The sequence below is a fragment of the Magnolia sinica genome, chromosome 8, assembly GCF_029962835.1.
Source record: "Magnolia sinica isolate HGM2019 chromosome 8, MsV1, whole genome shotgun sequence".
NCBI classification, from domain to species: domain Eukaryota; kingdom Viridiplantae; phylum Streptophyta; class Magnoliopsida; order Magnoliales; family Magnoliaceae; genus Magnolia; species Magnolia sinica.
In genome coordinates, this window is record NC_080580.1 from 12,757,719 (window position 1) to 12,776,732 (window position 19,014).

At 40.8% G+C, this 19,014-nt stretch overlaps 2 protein-coding genes across 10 annotated transcripts in view; one reads left to right on the top strand and one right to left on the bottom strand.

Moving 5' to 3' along the window:
• The first annotated feature begins 2,319 nt into the window (after positions 1-2,319).
• On the top strand, positions 2,320-5,489 carry LOC131252906 (pentatricopeptide repeat-containing protein At4g11690). The gene has a single exon (XM_058253677.1). It carries the CDS (start codon positions 2,407-2,409, stop codon positions 4,111-4,113), a length of 1,707 nt encoding a protein of 568 aa, XP_058109660.1. The 5' UTR covers positions 2,320-2,406; the 3' UTR covers positions 4,114-5,489.
• A 2,722-nt stretch (positions 5,490-8,211) lies between these two features.
• The window catches only part of LOC131252907 (E3 ubiquitin-protein ligase PRT6-like), a 58,678-nt gene continuing 47,875 nt past the window's right edge, over positions 8,212-19,014 (bottom strand). For 2 of the 9 annotated variants that reach the window (XM_058253685.1, XM_058253678.1), the window contains exons 17-19: positions 18,351-18,419; positions 17,333-17,777; positions 8,212-8,499 (exon numbers count right to left, since the gene is read on the bottom strand). In XM_058253685.1, the coding sequence (XP_058109668.1) occupies positions 17,703-17,777; positions 18,351-18,419 (144 nt within the window). In that variant the 3' untranslated portion in view covers positions 8,212-8,499; positions 17,333-17,702. Of the gene's footprint in view, positions 8,500-17,332; positions 17,782-18,350; positions 18,420-19,014 lie in introns of all 9 variants that reach the window. The other 7 variants (XM_058253681.1, XM_058253687.1, XM_058253684.1 and 4 more) reach the window with 7 other exon arrangements.

Below are 19,014 nucleotides of genomic sequence, written 5' to 3' on the forward strand. Positions count from 1 at the left end.
CGATCTTCAGTAATTAGCTCACTTCCATATGCGCATGGCCAATCATGTCGCACCATGTGTCTATGTTGATCACCGCATTAGCTAATCATGTATATTAGAGCTCTTTGCTTATGGCTGCATGCACACGTGTGTAATCATTCAATTTATGCCATGTGTCATGAGAAGCATCACTGTCATGGCTGTGATTTCTTTCTAAGCCACTACGGAGTGTATGGCCTTTCCTGTGTTGACACATATCATGTAAGATCTGTTTTTTGAGGTGCAGTGATATGTCTTATGGCTACAACGTTCCTTATACTTCACGATTTCCTCCTACCGATTGCATCTCCTATGAGGATCTCATCTTAATCTTCCGTATAGTGGTGCCATCATGTGTCGGCTTACTAGCCATCAGATACAACGCAGTCAGAACGGTAAACAAATCCATATCTCTTTGTGATCATATAATTCCCTCGAGAGATCACCAACTTCCTGGCATTACTTCTGTTCAGTGTTCATTTGCAGCAGTTGGGTTTGTCACCAATGTTTTTGAACTTGATCGAATTTAGCCCTAGGCCTTCAAGAACAAGAGTTAGTAGGACCTAACACATGGATAACCCTTCACAATTTTTAACCCGTGTATAAACATCAATACTCTCGAAAAATACCAAATAAGTTTCTGTCATTATGAAGTGGTGTTGTCAATAGGCCGGGTTGGCCCGCCTCAGGCCGAGCTTGAGCTGGAGTATCAGGCCCGAGGGCTAAGTTTGGGCTTAAAACTTGAGTATGTTTTTCAAGCGGGTCAGGCTTGGAATTAGTTGACCAATAGCCTATCAACCCATCTTTTTTTGTCATGGACCGATGATCTCCAGTCCATCATGAAGCCCATCCATGATCCCCATACCCTAAATCAATAGACGAGATCTCTCCTCCCCACGCATCACACCAACAGTTGGGTTTTTAATCCACAAATAATTGGATTTTTTATTTTTTATTTTTAAACCATTAGAAGCTTTTCTTGTGGAGTAAAGCTCCTCTCTATCTCTCTTGTTTCCTTCTCCTTGCATCCTCTGTTTCTTCCTTGGGCTCCTTCCTCTGCTCCTTGGTGGGTTTTCAGACTCACAGAAGAAATACATTTTGTATCAATGGGAATGGTGAAGATGAGAACTTTGAGAGGCAGAGATTGAGATCAAACCGAATCCAATAACACTTAAACCATGGCTTAGAGAGGCAAAGATTAAGCTTGGAAGAGAAGAAGAAGAGCTAAAAAAATGTGTAGAGTTGGATACCCCTTAAATGGGGTGACCCAACATTGATATTTTCTTCTCAAGAAATCAGAATCTAGCCTAAGTGGACTGTGCTTAGGTGGGCCACAACTTGATGTCCCTGTGAAATCCACTCCTAAATTAACTATATGACACAAAAATCATAGTGGTCCTAAATTCAGGTGGGCCATAGAAATGGGAATTAGTTGAAATAGAGACCTACATTTTTATTTGCCCCCGTGATGACTCTACCAAATCTAATCCAACCATTATATAGCCCTGTAAAAATTATGACTATTGAAAAAGAAAAAACACTCAGTTGCAACCTTGATTCAGACGAGCCACATAAATGAAAATAATTTCAAGGTTGAGCATTGTCATGTACTCTTTTCAGTCATGTGGCCAGGCTGGGTTTCACATACACATCATGGTGGACTGGCATGGAGCGTGGATTGCAATTCGAGGACAGGACGTGGAGTGCGTACTGATGTGCTCCAAGGTCCCCACCACGATGTATGTTTTTCATCCACGCCGTTCATCCATTTCCGTTTGTTATTTTATACCATGAGCCCAAAATGAGGCAGATCCAAATCTAGATGGACCACACCACACAAAAGTACCTGTGATTGAATGCTCACCATTAAAATCTTCATAGAGCCCCGCTCTAATGTTTATTTGCCATCCAACCTGTTGATTAGGCCACACAAACCTGAATGAAGGTAGAACACAAATATCAGTTTGATCCAAAACTTCTGTAGGCCCTAAGAAGTTTTTAATAGCAGGGTTCAATTCACACTGTTTCCTATGGTCTGGTCGACCTGAGATTTGGGTTTTCCTCATTTTCGGCCTCGTTCTCTTAAATGATCCGGCAAAATGGATGGACGGTGTGGATAAAACACAATCATCATGGTGGGGCCCACAAATCTCCAGTAGTGAAGCCCTGGCCCACTGCACGTCGTCAAGCATTCAAATTGATTAGGGGAAATGGCTGGGTTTGGGTTTGGGCTTGGGAAGGGCTCTCTATATGTATTCGTGGTGGGGCTCGGTCTGGACTATTTTGGACCGTCGAATCCTGGCTGGGTTTTAAAAATACGGACCGTTGAAACCCCATACTATGAAAAGGAAGAAGTCCCACCAAAAGCCTCAGCAATAACAAACAAACATGTTCCAACCGCTTCAAAGCCTCACTCTCATGCAAAAAATGGTGAAAATCCCACCGTCCAAAGCCCTCTCCCTCTTCAACTCCTCCACCGTCCAAGGCGTCCAACCCACCCACCAATCCTCCTCCCTTATCCTTCACCTTCTCATCTCCTCGCGCATGTTAGCACAGGCCCAAGCCCTCCTCCTGCAATTACTCTCAGGTAACATTCCCTCCTTATCCTTCACCCCCTCCACTCTCCTTCACCACCTCTCCCACACCAACACAAATCAAAATTCCAATTCTACCCTCCTCCTATTAACCCTCATCGTTGATTCCCTGATACAATGCCAATCGCCTTGCCCGGCCCTCTCCTTCTTCGATCAGATGATCACCCGCGGCTTCCGTCCCAGAACAAACACCTTCAACAATCTCATCAATCTACTTCTGAAATCCAATTCCTTCGAAAACGCTTTGCGGGTTTTCGACACGGCCAGGAATCGGATCGAATTGGATTCTTACAGCTTCGGTATCATGATCAATGGTTGTTGTCAGTTGGGTTATTTGGATAAGGCCTTTGAATTGCTATCTCAGATTGGAGAGTGTGGTTTTACGCCGAATGTCATTGTATACACTTCGCTGATTGATGGGTGTTGGAAGAATGGTGATTTCAGAGCGGCCAAACGGTTGTTTTCCGAGATGGGGGAGTTGGGTTTGGTGGCAAATGAATTCACCTACACTGTGATGATTAATGGGTGCTTCAGGGAAGGATTGAGGAAGGATGGATTTGAGCTCTTCGATGAGATGAAGATGAAAGGGGTCATGCCTAACATATACACGTATAATTCAGTGATCTATGAGTATTGTAATGGTGGTGATTTGAGTTCCGCCTTCAAACTGTTCGGAGAAATGAGGGAGAAGGGTGTGGCGTGCAATGTTGTGACTTATAACACCGTAATTGGCGGGTTATGTCGGCAGAAGAGGCTTATGGAGGCGGAGAGATTGATGGGTCGGATGACGAGTGCTCATTTGAGCCCGAATACCATCACGTTTAATGTTCTTATTGATGGGTTTTGTAAGTTGGGGAAATTGGCGGAGGCTTCGAGGATGTTCGATCGGATGAAGGTAAGTGGTTGTTCACCATCTTTGGTTACTTATAATGTTCTTATTGATGGATTCTCTAGAGGTGGAGATTTGGTGGGGGCCAGTAATTTCTTTAGAGAAATGAAGGAGAGGGAGATTGCTCCGAGTAATGTAACGTATACGATTCTCATCAATGCTTTGGTTAGAGAGAACGACATGGAGAAGGCGTTTGAGATGTACTCTTCCATGGAGAAGGCTCGTTTGGTGGCAGACGTTTATACGTATGGTGTTCTGATACATGGGTTGTGTGTCAATGGTAATATGAAGGATGCATGGAAGTTGTTCCGATCGATGATTGAGAAGGGTTTGAACCCAAATGATGTGATTTACAATACGATGATTTTCGGGTATTGCAGAGAAGGGAGTTCTTATAGAGCTTTGAGGTTGGTTAAGGAAATGGGTGAGAATGGGATGGTTCCTAATGTTGCTAGCTACAGTCTAACAATTGGGGTTCTTTGCAAGGATGGGAAGTGGCAAGATGCTGAGGTTTTGCTTGATGAAATGGTTGCGTCCGGGTTGCATCCGTGCAATTCGATCTATGGTAGAATATCTAATGCCAAGGAGAAAGACACATTGCATTGCAGTTAATGGTGTGAACCCATGAATTGAGTACACAGACGAAATCTGCTGAAACCAGCTGCTTGGAGAGGAATGAATTCAAGTGAAAAATGTTTGGTGGTAGTAGAGGCAGTGTGGCCCACTGGAATGTTCTATCAATGCCTATTGACTATGCCTACAGCGCATTTGTAGGTTGACCATGGGTTACTCAATCAGCTAGAATTTGTGAGTGAGAATTTTCCCATTGTGCTGTATTGGGGTCCAGATTGGTCGTTGGCGGTTTCCCAATTCCCCCATTTGGATGTTAACCCAAGTTGAAGAATATAGCTTCAATCATCTCATGTTCAATCTGTTCAAATGCTGGAAGTTTATTTAGTAACTAAAATGATGAAATCGCTTGTATTTCACCAGCAGAGATGTCTGGCTTGCAACGGTTAAATTCAAATGGGCCTGAATCAAGAGTAGTGATGATGGATGTTGGAACCATGCGATGATCTTATAAAATGAGTAGAGAAATGCACTTCTCCTCCATCAGTAGCCGAGAGCAGAATCTTGGAATTGTCTTCTGATGAATCTAGTTAAGATTCTACAACAAAATTACAAGATTGTATACGAGTGAGTATCAATTGGGGCTTGAAAACCTTCCTCTTGAACTTTGAAATGATATGGGGTCCAGAGTCATCTTCATTCGAACAGACAGGCATGCCAAGAACAAACTAACCAATTCGATCATTACATGAGCTCAAGAAGGCTACAAGAATCCCCTGCTTAAAAGATCATAGTTGCCAATCTGGGGTCTTTTTTCGTTTGTATTCAGGCAGCTGCTGAATTTTTTTCACGATCTATCTGGAGAGATATTCAAACTCTCAACGAGGCTGTTGGGGCATGGTCCATCCATGATGTTTGTCCCAACAAACAATGGTGTGGATTACTCAAGCAAGGTCCCCACTGGTACAAAATAAAAACCAACTGACACTGGACAGCCAAAATCATTTAATTCCTCTTCACATATAGCAATTTTCCTTGGATTGTCTGCTCTCCAAAGCGAAGATTGATCGCCATCTTGTGCAGGAACTCAAGAGAGAACTCTCCAAAGGAGTGAGAGGTGACTGTATTTTCTTCTACAGATAGCGACCATCCCCAGTTACTGCTGTAATATTCCAATCACACTCCCAGTGGGTCCCACCACCGAAGCATCAGGTAAATTTCAAGTTTTCAACTAAGGACTTATTTTTCCAGTGTGATTTGAATATTTCATACTATAAATGTAGATTATAGCTGCTCAAATGTGTGCCTTTTGGGGGTCTTAATTCTTTTCTTTGTAGTTCCATTGGTGAGCTAAGGGCTCGTTTGGATGCTCAGAAAACTCACTCAAAAGAAATTGATTTCCGATTTCAGATTTTGAATTCTGAACATGAATTTCCATGTATTGTATTTGGTAACATGGCCAAGTTTGTCCGTTGTCCATGGATACTGCTGTTGTGTTTGGATGACACCTCTTGGACAACCATTTCCTTAAATGTATACTGCAAGAGAAGTATTAAGGTAGCACATGTGCAAAATGAGAATTATATGATAGAGCTTTGCTAAGCCCACACACATGCTACAACTTATGCCAGCATAGCAAAAAAGTGAAATACCCAAGCCATTCATCAGATGAGTTCACCTAGTAGATGTTACTTTCCAAAGATAAAAGATGGTCCATCCTGCAGGTGTGCCAAGATATTAGAAATAAGTTGACGTGTTAGAAAGCTTCAGCTGATATTTCCACAACCGTACATTTCTGTGTCCCACCTGATTTTTATGATGAGGAATCTATAGCTGTACCCTTTGATGGATGTCTTGGCATTTTGAGTTCTTTTCATGGCTTGTTTGCAATGTCGTATATGAATACTACTAAACCAACAGTATAAAAATGAGAAAAAATAATTACCAAGCAGTATCAAGAGCAAAGTCAGTAACTTGGGTTCCGTTTTCAAGGCATGGCATGCATTAGCTGACTTGTACACGGGGCTTAGCAAAATCTTTCTATAATAAGTAGGTTCCAAAATGCAAACATGCTCTCATCGTGCTTGTAGCAAACCTCTCCATAAATAAGGTTCTAAAACAAACAAGTCTGTGGGGCCCACCATGTTGTAAATGTAAAATTCACTCTGAGCATCAGGATCTATCCTCCATGTTAGGCCCTAAGGTCCACAAGTTAGATGGATTACACCACATGGAAGAGTGAGAATGGGATGCCGACCATAAGTTTGTGTGGGCCACACCTGTTAATTGACCAACGTTATCAAAAGAAAGAGCAACAATCCATATTAAACATGCAATCACGGCATTGTTGTTACAATCCAATTCCGAAGGTTATAAAATCCATTGGGTGCTCCAACGGCCCATCCACACAAGGTCCATGGTTCAGCACCTGTATGTTTCTATATGACGGAACCCAACATGAATGGATAGTGCTAAAAAATTTCCCTCATTGGAAGGATCCCTGCCATCAGATTCTGGATACTCTCACATCCAACAACAGACCTTATGATATACATTCACAATACACGTACCATACATTCACAATACACTACATTTTCAGCGCCACGTCAAAACATTGTGCCTGTTAGCGTCGCATACATTCGCATACATTCATTAAATACCGAGACTTCTATTAAAAAAAATAATAATAATGAAATAAAATAAAATAAAATCTTAACCCATCTTTCAGACCTGTTGGACTTGTGATCTAGTCATGCCTGAGCTTGTTTTTTCAGGCAAGAAGTGCTTGCGTTAGGTTTTCACAAATGGATGGATAGAGATGTTTTAACTTTCCTATCAAGGCCCAACCAAGCCGAAATCAGAGCCTATTTGCCTGTAATGGACATCACGCCTAATCAACAGACATTATAGGCCCATCAAGCTCGATGAGCTAATGGGCCACAGAGGCTGACCCAGACCTGGTTACAATGCGGATATTGCATGTCCATTCTATAATCTAAAGTGGCAGTCAATCCATGCACCATACAAACGGAGGCAATGAGTGAGGTCTGCCCACAGGTCAACTGGTGTGTCAGGCTTGGGTCAAACCCGACCCACTCATTTAGCTTATTAATGGGCTGAGTTAGATACTTTGGCACCAGCTTCCAACTTGAGGAGGGTAACCCTCTTTTATTTGAGCTTGGGGCCGGTAATGAAAGAACAAAACTCCCACGTCATGGTGTAATATACTATAGCATTGGTTGGTTACAATCAAACCTTATCTAATAGTCTATTACATAGGTTGATTACAACCAACAAGATCAAGATGGCTGAGCCTGATGACCGGATACCACCGAAATCCAAAACCCAAAACAAATTAATAGATGATACATGAAAATTATGAACAAGTGCTCCAGTGTTCTCAGATCACTATAAGTTACTGTACTCCTAGTTGCATCAGTTCAGTTAGATAATCCAATAAACTGATCTGAACTTTCCAGCAACTCCAGGACACATTTGTTAATCTTCCATGCAAAAATTGAACTGATCGGATAATCCAATCCATCCAGCTTGGCCTTATTTTCCACACCCATCCTATTTCCAAGCCGTGGATGGCTACGATTGCCTAAGTGGTTCTTTAGAGTCACAAGCAATCCATGATGGTCTCTAACAAATAAATGGATCAAATAATTGATTGGACCTATTTTGTGTAAATGATCTTGAACGTCCATATTAAAGACTATTGATTGAATGTTTAATATTTCTCGGATTGGTGTGATGATAGTAAGATTGCCCATGAAATGTGTGCCGTACCGAATGAACAGTCTGCATTAGTGGATTGAACCATCCAAGTGCCCAAATGCACAACTAAATGCAACCAGGAGCCCTATAACTTAAATAGTGGTCTGACAACACTGGAGCATTTCTCTATATTTTGTATGTTATATATCCATTAACTCTTCTTAAACCCGAGGGTGGGGCTAGACAGGGTTGGGCTTGTGCTTGAATTTTGGGTCTGGTTGGGCCACAGGGTAATTGTCACCGTCCAATTCCAGGATTTTTGGCCCATTTAGTAAATGGCCAACCCCACCCAAACCTGACACACTGACAACCCTACCATAAGAGTCACCTGCCAGGCCCCACAATGCCTGCAAGAATATATGATCAGATGCATTCACAGCATAGAGCTTTTGATATACAGAAGACCTTACAGAAGCATTCCATTTTAATAAGATAATTACAAGGCCTTTTTATTTTTGGCAAATTTGATAAATACAGCCAAGCAATTGGCAGGAGACAGTTTGGGCTCCAAAAGCTGTTCACCTGGGCATAAGAACTGTACAACATGTGAAACCGAGTAGAATGGACATCAGCAGAAGACAGATCACCAGTTCAAACCTGGATTCTCGTCTCATACAGCAGAACCAACCGTCTGGCAATGACAAAGGCCTGTCAGGATAGATCATGGGGGAACTTATTTGATACTCAGGCAGCATATGATGATACACATACACTCAGAAATTGTACATATGGCATAAATCAACTATAGATTGAGGAACTTATTTGATACTCTAGCAGCATATGATGATATGCAGGCACTCAGAAATTGCAAACATGGCATATATCAACTAAAATTAAATGAACTAAACCAAAGAACCCACTGTCGCCAAGTCACTTGCAGTACAAAATCAGACTGTTTGAGCAATCCTAACATTTGATTCTTGGACACTTTTTTGTTGAAATCTGACCATTCAATGTTTTTCATTTTTAAGCATCCAACAAATGGCCACCGAGCATAAAGGTTTTTTTTTTTTTTTTTTCTGAGAAGAAGTGAGAAAACAAGACATGATCCAGAAGTGGAAGGTGAGCCTACCGTCACCCACTGCAACCAAAGCAACAGAGCCATAAAAGACAACCGAGCAGAATAACATCGCAAATAACCAGACTCAGCTCCAGCGCTGATCACCCAAAAACAACTATTTCACAGTCACCTACTCGAGGAAGTAGAGGAGGTCACTGAGCAATTCAGGAGGCAAAGGGTCCGCCCCAAAACCCTGGAGACTCTCGAGAAGGAGAGTGAATCCAATAAAAAAGAAAAAACTTTTTTTTTTTAAACATTGCACAACAATCTATTGAAAACAGGTGGCAGACAAAATTTACAAAGATATACTGAACAAAGACCATGGAAACAATTACAACTCAGCCCAACTATCAGGAAGATGATCAACCACCTTTTGAGGTTTTAACCCATTCAACCACCAGCATTTTGATGCTACCAAAAACCTCCTCCACTCGTCCCTCACAATTCCTAAAACACCAGTCATTCCTTTCTAGCCATAATGGCCAAATACCCGCAAAGAGACAGCCGTCAAACTTTCAACCCCAATTTGCTTGTACCCCCACCATGCCACATCATGTACAATTGCCCAATAGACTTTGGCCACACCCACAGAACTAGGAAGAGATCTAAGAATTTTGCCCACACTTGCCAAGCAAAAGCGCAATGGATGAATAAATGATCCCGAAGATTATCCAAAGTGAGCACCTTGTTACCACCCACGAGTCATGCTAGAGGGCCACCTTCAGAGGAGCCCCATAACGCCAAACGAAAGCAGTTGGGTTAACCCCATACCTTACTTCTAATTGAATCTACCACTTTCCACAAACAGGACAATCTATACATCAACGAGGGCCAGGTCCACCAACCCCTGAAATCAAGACCACACTTCCTACCAACCACCTCCCTCCACAAACTACCCTCCACCCAGAATTTCCATACCCATTTTCCTAACATGGCTACATTCAACGCCTCCAAGCTTCTTAACCCTGCACATCCTTAATCCCATGGCTTACAAACATCCTCCCATTTCATGAGATAAAAATTTTTCTCATCTTCCACACCTTTCCAAAAAAAATCCCGCCTAATTCTTTTAATTTTGTCAATACCGACTTTGGAGATTTAAATAGGAACATAAAATAGATCGGAAGATTGACATAACCGCCTTAATTAGAGTTATCATTCCCCCTAAAGATAGGTACCCGCTCCTCCACTAAGATAATTTCTTTTCGAACCTTTCAATGACTTTATCCCAATAGATGTTTGGGTGATTTACATGTACACAACAGTAGCCCAAGATATGTAAGATGGAAAAGAACCTTCCCTGCACCCAACTAACCGCACAAAGGTCACCTCATCTTTTGAAATGCCAACCCCCAATAATTCACTTCTGTTAATATTTATCTTTAGCCCGAACACAACTTCAAAGCAAATCATAATCATCCGAAGGTTATCCACCATCTCTTCATTGGCCTCACAAAGTATCAACATATAATCCGCATACTGCAAATGTGTCATTTGAAATTCGGAGTTATCTATTCTAAATCCCCGTACCAGATCTTCCCATGCCTCTCTATCAATCATCCTATTGAGTGCTTCCATTACTACCGCAGAGAGATGGAAATAATGGATTACCTTGCTACAACCCTCTAGACGAAGAGAAAAAACCATTCGGAGAGCCATTAACTAGGATTGAGAACTTCGGCGATGCCACACAAGCACGGATCCATGTTCACCATCTGGTTCCACACCCCAATCAAGCTAGCATATAATCTAGAAAGCTCCGATCAACGTGATCATAAGCTTTCTTAACATCCAACTTGCATACCACCCCTTTCCTTCCACTTCTATTGCATGCATCAACGCTAGTGTTTTAAATAGCCACGCTATGTAGCGTGTAGCTTTAGCTACGTAGTATAGCTTTGCTTAAACACTACGTAGTTCATGAAAATAGCTTTTGTAGCTTACGCTACATGAAAATTTGCATACACTACATGCTACATAGCTCAATTTCACTATAAAATTAAAATCAATTAATTATTCAATGATCCGTTACATTTTTTATTTTCAATAAAAATTAGTTAATTTTTTAATGCTATTAATAAAATAATATAAGTAACAATATTAAATCAGTTTTTTTGCTCTTTCTTTACCTTTATACTTAATCATTGCCCTTTCCCATTACTTTAGGTTAAATTTAGTTGCACCATAGATCATGAAATTTTGTATTTCATTATTAATCAATCTAATTTGGTGCAATATCACGAAATTGGTGAAACCAAGCTCAACCTTGATTAAAAATCTAGACATAATGTGTGCTGCCTCATGCTTTAGAGGGGCGAATGCTATGCTACACATTATTTGCTATTTAAAACATTGATCAATACATTCATGTGCCACTAGAGCACTATCCACAATTTGTCTTCCCGCCACAAAAGCCCTTTTGAGATTTTGAAATGACACCACAAATAGCCCCTTTGAATTTTGAAGCGAATAATTTCGCCAGAATTTTGTATGGACCACCAAAGAGGCTTACAGGTTTGTAATCCTTTACACTTTCCGCACCTTCCTTTTTTGGGATTAGTGCAATGAAGTAGCACCTCACTCTAGGAGTAAAAAACCTATTACATAAAATTCGTTAATAAAACCGATTATATTGCTATTAACCAATTCCCAAAATTTACGGTAAACAAGAATTGGAAAAGCATCCGGACCAGGAGCTTTATCACCATTGAAATAATCAACTGCATTTGCTATTTCTTCCTTAGAAAACTCTTCTCGAGAGATTCCGCCACCTTCGGTGAAATCGAATAAAAGATCACGTCATCAATCTTTGGCCGATTCCAGTCTTCCCTTGCAAGTAGCTTCTTATAAAAATTAACTATCGCCGCACGTACTTTTTGCTTTCCTTCCATTGTTTCTCCCTCTACAACCATTGATTTGATTCTATTAACTCTTGCTCTCGCACTTGCCACATCATGAAAAAACTTTGTATTTTTGTTTCCCTCTTTAGGCCATAAGGCCCTTGATCACCGTCTCCATTTTCTCTTATTCTCTCATTCTTGCACTATATTTAGCCAAGTGTATCTCCCTCCAAGCCTTAGCATCTTCCAACAACTCTTCCTTCTCTCCTTTAACATCCAACTTCTGAATCTCATTTAATATGTTCATTGTTTCCTCTTCCTATTACTTGGGACTTCTTTTTTCCGCTCATTTATATTGCACCTTAACAGCTTTAATTTCTTAAAGAGATTATAACATGCTCCCCCTCGATCTAGGAAGGACACCCACCACTCCTTTATCAAGTCTGCAAATCCCTCCACCTCTAACCAAGAGCTGAAAACAAAAGGGCCATGGACCCCAATCCTCGTAACTCTAACAATATTAGACACTAATATGAAATATGCCTTGGTAGGCCATATTGATGAATAAGCAGGAATAATTATAACAAGTTGGGCGAGAGGAGAAACTGATCCAATCTCAACTCGGATGCTTTAACCTAACCATTTGCCCATGTAAATTTGACCGTTTCCAAAGGCAAACCGACCATTTCATTCCTTGTGATCCATTCTAAAAAATCCCTCATGCTTTGATTGATCTTGCCCCATTTGATTTTTCAAACGGGAATCAAACTACGTTGAAGTCACCTACCACACACCATGGAAATGACCACTTTTTACGGCATTCATTCAGTTCCGCCCATAACTGATTCTTGCATCTTGGCTTATTTGGACCATATACCACCGTCAAAGTCCATTTGAAACCAGAAACCTTATCACATAATGGTAGAGATTGGGGCAAAGATTTACTATAAAGATAAAGAAAGAGTAACATAATTGGTTTAATAATATCACTTCTATTATTTTACTAAATTGCTGAAAGATTAATTGTTTTTTATTGAAAAATAGAAAAATATAACAAATCATTGAAAACATTAATTGATTTTTGTTTAAGTGAAAAATAACTTGTAATATGGGTTGTGTAGCGTGTAGCTTATATAAATTAGTCTATAGCGTAGGCTACATGCAACTTAAGCTATTTTTATGAGCTACATAGCATTAAGGCTAAGCTATGCTAAGTAGTGTAAGCTATTTAAAACATTGGCGAGGCCTTCTATCCACCATATGAGTTCCAAAACAAACTTCAGGTAACCCCTCTTAGCTAGCATGTCCACCATATCATTTGCAAAGCGACAGGCGTGAGAATTCGTCTCTCCACTTCAGCAGCAATGAGTGAATTTCTTCGAGGATGTTGGCCAATCTCCACAGAGACTAACCTTAGCCCATGCAATGTTTTCAGTATCTTCCTCAACAATTAACGGTGTCAAACCTCATTGCTCCACTATTCTTAAGATATAGAGAAGAGCATAACTTTTATGAAGGATGAAACCTCGGAGCCCGTTAGCCTTGAAAACTCCAACAAGACATCACCTTTGCTATCTCAGAAGGAACTGCTGACCCCAGTGTGCCCCAGGTTCTAAGGTTGTCAATGGGGTGGGCCAATCTCCCTCAACAATTAACAACGGCAAACATCGTTGCTCCGCCATTCTTAAGCCATGAAGAAGAGCCATAACTTCGGCGAATATTGAATCAACGGAGCCTGTCAGCCCTAAGAACTTCAGCAAGACATCCCCTTGGCTATTTTCAAAGGAACTACCCACCCTAGTAGTACTTGGGGTTCTAGGGTTGACAATGAACCGGGTTTGGGCCCAATAAATGCAAAATTATTAATAGGCTCGGCCCAAAAGCTTGGCCCATACAATAAAATGTGACCTGAAGCCTGACTTGCTAATATCCCAGCAGGTTCCCAAGGGAGAAACCATCAAAGTTCATTTTAATTGTACCTGCTCGGGGGGCCTTTCAAACCTCTGGACTTTCTTCAGAAGCCAATCATAACCAATAACCTCTACCCAATTCGAATGCAACCATCATGTAAGGATATTTTCCATTGCTTTACTTTGATTGCTCCAATTTGCCGCCATAGAAATGATCGAGCCGAAGACCAAAGCCGCGGATTTCTTAGAACCTTCAAATATCTTGGCATTTCTTTCACCCAAAAGGCACCACATCGTTGCGTTCAACACCATGGCCCAAATCATCTTGCTTGGCGAGCCCAGAGAACTAATTTCCAGCATGCCACCAACTCTTTCACTTCACAAGGCATCACCCATTGAATCCTAAATTTGACCTAACCGCGTCCACATGAAGGATTTTGTTGGCAATGACTATCCACAAAAGCTTGAACTCGAGGAGCACTGGGGGCACTCCAAATTTTGGTGCACAGATAACAAGGGTGACTTGAGTCCCATAGCTTGGTGAGAACAAATTCTGGAATTTAAAAAAATAATAATAAAAATAGACCATTTTCCGCACACTTCCAATACTTGGTATCCACAATCGAGGTAACAAGGCTAGCCTAGTGAAGGATACTTATGAGTGCAGCGAAGTCCTTTCATTCCTCCTCATTTATTACCTACAGAGAGAGATGCTCCACATGATGGAGCCCCCCAATAACTCTTAGCAATCCCCCACTTTCGATTCTTTGTCCATTGCGAGAGAATAACGAGAGAAAATAAATAGCCTATTGTGATTTGTGAATCACCTATCCATATATCCTTCCAAAATCTTATTCTAGAACCTTGGCCAGCAACAAATGTACACCCTTCGTCAACATATGCATATGCATGCCCTTCGTCAATTTGGAACCTCAACCAGTAATGATGCACGACAATTAACCACTTGCTCTGAAAGCTCAAACTGATAAAGCATGGCAAATTAATCCCTTTATCTCATAGCCCAAGCCCCAAATCCATGGGTTAGGTCCTCGGCCGAACCCTCCTCGTGGGCCTCAAATCCATGGGTTCCGCCCCCTCGTGGGCCCCAAATCCATAGGTTCCACCTCACACGAGCCACCCGCCTCACACAGGACCCAAATCCATGAGTTCTGTGGGCTACCCACCCCAAGTGTGCCCTTACATCCCACAGGCCACCTCACTCGAGCCCGGTGTGAAAATGCCCCCGCAATAAGCAATGAATGTACGCCCAAGATATTGTCTAAGTTCTGTTTATTTTTCACAAAAGCCCTTGAAATAGAGAAATCACCTACCCAAGAACCTCACATCTTAGATAGCGTTTGGGCAAGAACCTTATAAATTCCTACCAAACTATATATATTTTTTGAAGTGTATTCCTCCTACCAAACTTTTTATCCTATAATCTTTAATCCTTGAAGAGCCTCGATTTTGGAAATCAAGGTAATGAAAGTAGCATTAAGGCCCCTAGTCAAGATGATGCAGGACAACTAACCACATGCTCTAAAAGCTCGAACTGATAGAGCATAATGAATTAATCCCTTTATCTCATAGCCCAGGCCCCATATCCCATGAGTTAGGACCTCGGCCAAACCCCCCTCGTGGGCCCCACTTCACATGGGTTCTGCTTCACACAAGCCACCTGCCTCACATGGGCCGCCCACCCCGAGTGTACCCCTGCTTCATCGTGGATAGACTATATTCCCCTATAACAGAGGTCCCAACCATCCTACACTGGGTCTCTCCTATTGAAAATGCACCATTGACATATTTTCTCTTAACAGTGTATTTGCATGCTTCCACAAGATTGGGCCATCCCCATCCACACCCACCCATCAGATCAACGACCCATATCACTGAACTTGGGCTCAACTTGTAGAAACTGAGGGCCCAAGAATGCTACATATATTCTTGGGCAAAGGATCATGTAATTTCCTCCCTCCATTCTGACCATTTCCATTTTCTGTTCAAGGAGATCCAAGAAGAGTTTTGGAACAGCATAGAAATAAAATAACTAGTTTCCATTTTTAAATGTTTCATGCTATGGAAATACCATGCATGTGGAGCAAATTCAACTGCAAAATGTTGTCCATTTAACATCCTCTATTCATTCAATTGATTGATGAGAAAAACTTTGATACTTTGGCAGAGTATGATGTAATATGATACTCGGGCACCTACAAATTACTTAGAAATTGCATACAAGTAATTCCAATTAAAATTTCTAAATTATCGGTCTCATTTAGATGCATCATGAACAAAAAATTATGCTTATTTGATTATCTAACTATTTTAGGAAGGTAATGCAAGATATGTATAGAAAGAAGGCCCTAGGGCCGGATAGGTTTTCCTTTGCTTTTTCCCAAACATGTTAATAGATCATGTATCGGGTATTTTATCGCACTTTTGGGAAACATGGGGAAACATTGGGGAAATGGTTGAATTTTTCAATGTAACTTCAACGATTGTTAAAAAAGACCTTAATACACACTTTTAAATCACAAAATCTCAAAAAAGAATTGCAAATAATAGGTTTCTTTTGTATAGGGTCCTAAGCTATGCGCCGTCTGACTAAATTAATGCAACTATATTCAAATTAAATGCATAACATTTAGAGTGTATGTGATAATCCTTTGATCAAACACTCCTAAATACTTTGAAATTAGTCTCGATTGATAGCTAGTTGCAGGGAAATTTAAAAGATAATAGTTTTTTTAATTAATTTTTAATTAAAAATCATTTTTATTTTTCAAAAATTGACAAAGACTTAACAAATCAGTAAATTGGCCCTCATTCATGCTTGATTTCATGTTGGAAGTGCAACATTGCAAGCAATTTGGGAGAAATTGGGGAAATTTTGAATTTTCACCAAATCGGACCACCTACAGTCAAATTTCGAAATTATAGTGTATGTGGATGATCATTTCATCAAATACTTCGAAATTATTCTCAATTGACAGGTGGTTGAAGGAATTTTTATTTATTTTTTATTTTTTTTATTATTATTTTTAATGGAGAACATGAAGAACCAATGGATATCGAAATCAAAGCTCCAACTCCATGATTTTTCATGCAAAAGTTGAAGAACCAATGAATTTATAACAATTTGACACTAATTTCAACAACAACAAAAAAAGAGGGGGGGGCAGAATTTGAAAATGCTCATTGGATCGAACATGTGGAATATATCAGCACTACTTGTGCGTTTCGTATCGCACAGGTGGGATACAAGATATATCATGGGATATATCAGCTAATATTGTTGATATTTAAAACATTGATGGTTTCTCAGTGTTCATTATGGACCATTGGCAGTTACTTTTAAACTGTCCACTGTTTCCATGCATGTGGTCCACCTGCTCAGTAAACTGGCCTAATTTTTGGGCCAGGTTAATTAAATGGCTGGGCATGCCTGATGCATGGGTAAATGTCCCAAAAGCCACTTTGGCATGTATGCCTACAGGCAGAGGAGCATTTGAGTCTGGACTCAGAAAGGCTCTTATCTCACAACCCACCAACATAGAGAGTGGCAGGAAATTTGGTGAAATGTTAATGCTAAATAGGAAAGTTCAATAACCGTAGAATGCAAAGTCCGCAATGCATACACTAGAAACTCTATGTGCGAAGAAACTAACCTGAATGAACTGCATGGGAAAACCAAACAAGCTTAGAATACCACCGTAATCCACCTCCTCAACCATAGCTCCTCATACTTTCCGCACCAAAATCCAAGAATCCTCGTCGAAGCGAAAAAGAAATGGAAAAATCATACTTGTTTCTGCACTTTGAATAATCTATCGCCATCACTTGCCATCAGTTGATATCCATTTTCCAGTTGTTTGCATTGCTCATAAGTTCTGATATAATGCACAGTGACTCACCGAGATTAAGAAATATATGATTCTTAAATTGGAGAGGAGATGAAGAAAGGAGCCCAATAGCGCAAATGCTGCCAAAAATGCAACTCACATCTTCGCAACCACGGTTCCTTAAATAGATTTGAATCTAAACTGTGAAAAGTGTATCAATGGTTGTTTGGCGAAGGACCTCAGAACTCCGATCAAGTCCATGTGAAGCCACCTGTCTTACAAGTTTACAAATCTTGAATATAAGACAAACAAATCAAGAAAATTTCATAGCAGACAACGAAATATGAGAAATGAGTACACTCGCCCAAGTGCGCTTTGCAACTGACTTGCACACGAGCCAATGTGGCACACATTGTAATGCTGATGCGCTCATTAGGTAGCCCCACCTTGCAAATGCCTTGGGCCAAAAATCAGGCTGGTCCTCTAATCTGCTGGACCATAATGCATTGACTTTGGACCGCTGGATGATCTTTCATAGCCATCTTTCTTTTTTGAACATGGCCCACCTGATGAACAGACTGGTCTCATTTGTGGGCCAGACCTGCCCAATAAGCAGCTTGGATCACAAATGTGCCACATCGACAAGTGTGAGGGGCGGATGACTGGAAAGTGCAGATGCACAGGCCAGCCGCACCCACAGCAGATATCCATGAGAAGCCAATCAACTGTAGCAGTAAGGATGCTGAAGCAAAATGGCTCTCTGGTTCAGGGCTTCATGGTATTCAGTGAACATAACCATCACTACCATAATAATAAACAAGGAAACAATAGAACTGTTGTTCACCATATGGGTAAGAGCCGCATAGCGCTCCTCATTCAAATACAATGGCTTTCCTCTAAGCATATCAATATCCTGCAACCACAAATATTGCAAAATCATGCAATAAGTCATCCCATAAAGGAACCCCACACATATCTTTCAACAAGATGTCAAAACAAAAGTAAAGAGCATAGCTCAAAAACTCAAAACTTGACTTGACTCAACATCCAGCCAAGTCACGTTGACTTGAAGGCTTGGGGGAGTCTTTACCAATGTTGTCATGTGCGATCGCACATTCGCATATGCAATTGCATATGCGCATAATGGTGGTGGGATCGCATATGCGACAGTGGCATATGCGATCACTGCACATATGCGATCGCATATGCCACATGTGCCAGCATATGCGATCGCATATGCGATGTATGCGATCGCATAGTGGCCAACGGTCAAATTTCTGACCATTTTTTTACCCTCTTTTTTTTTTTTTTTTTAAATCCGGATTTTTTCTCTGTAAAAATGGATTCTAAGCACTCCTACATGCAAAAAAAGCTCAACTCTCTCTCTATTCTCTATTTTGCTCTCTTGCATTCTCTCTTACATATTTCTAAGCACTGTACATCCACTCCTCCCCATCCATATTCCATATTTCTGTTCTTTCAACTTTCAAGAATCAAGAATCAAGATT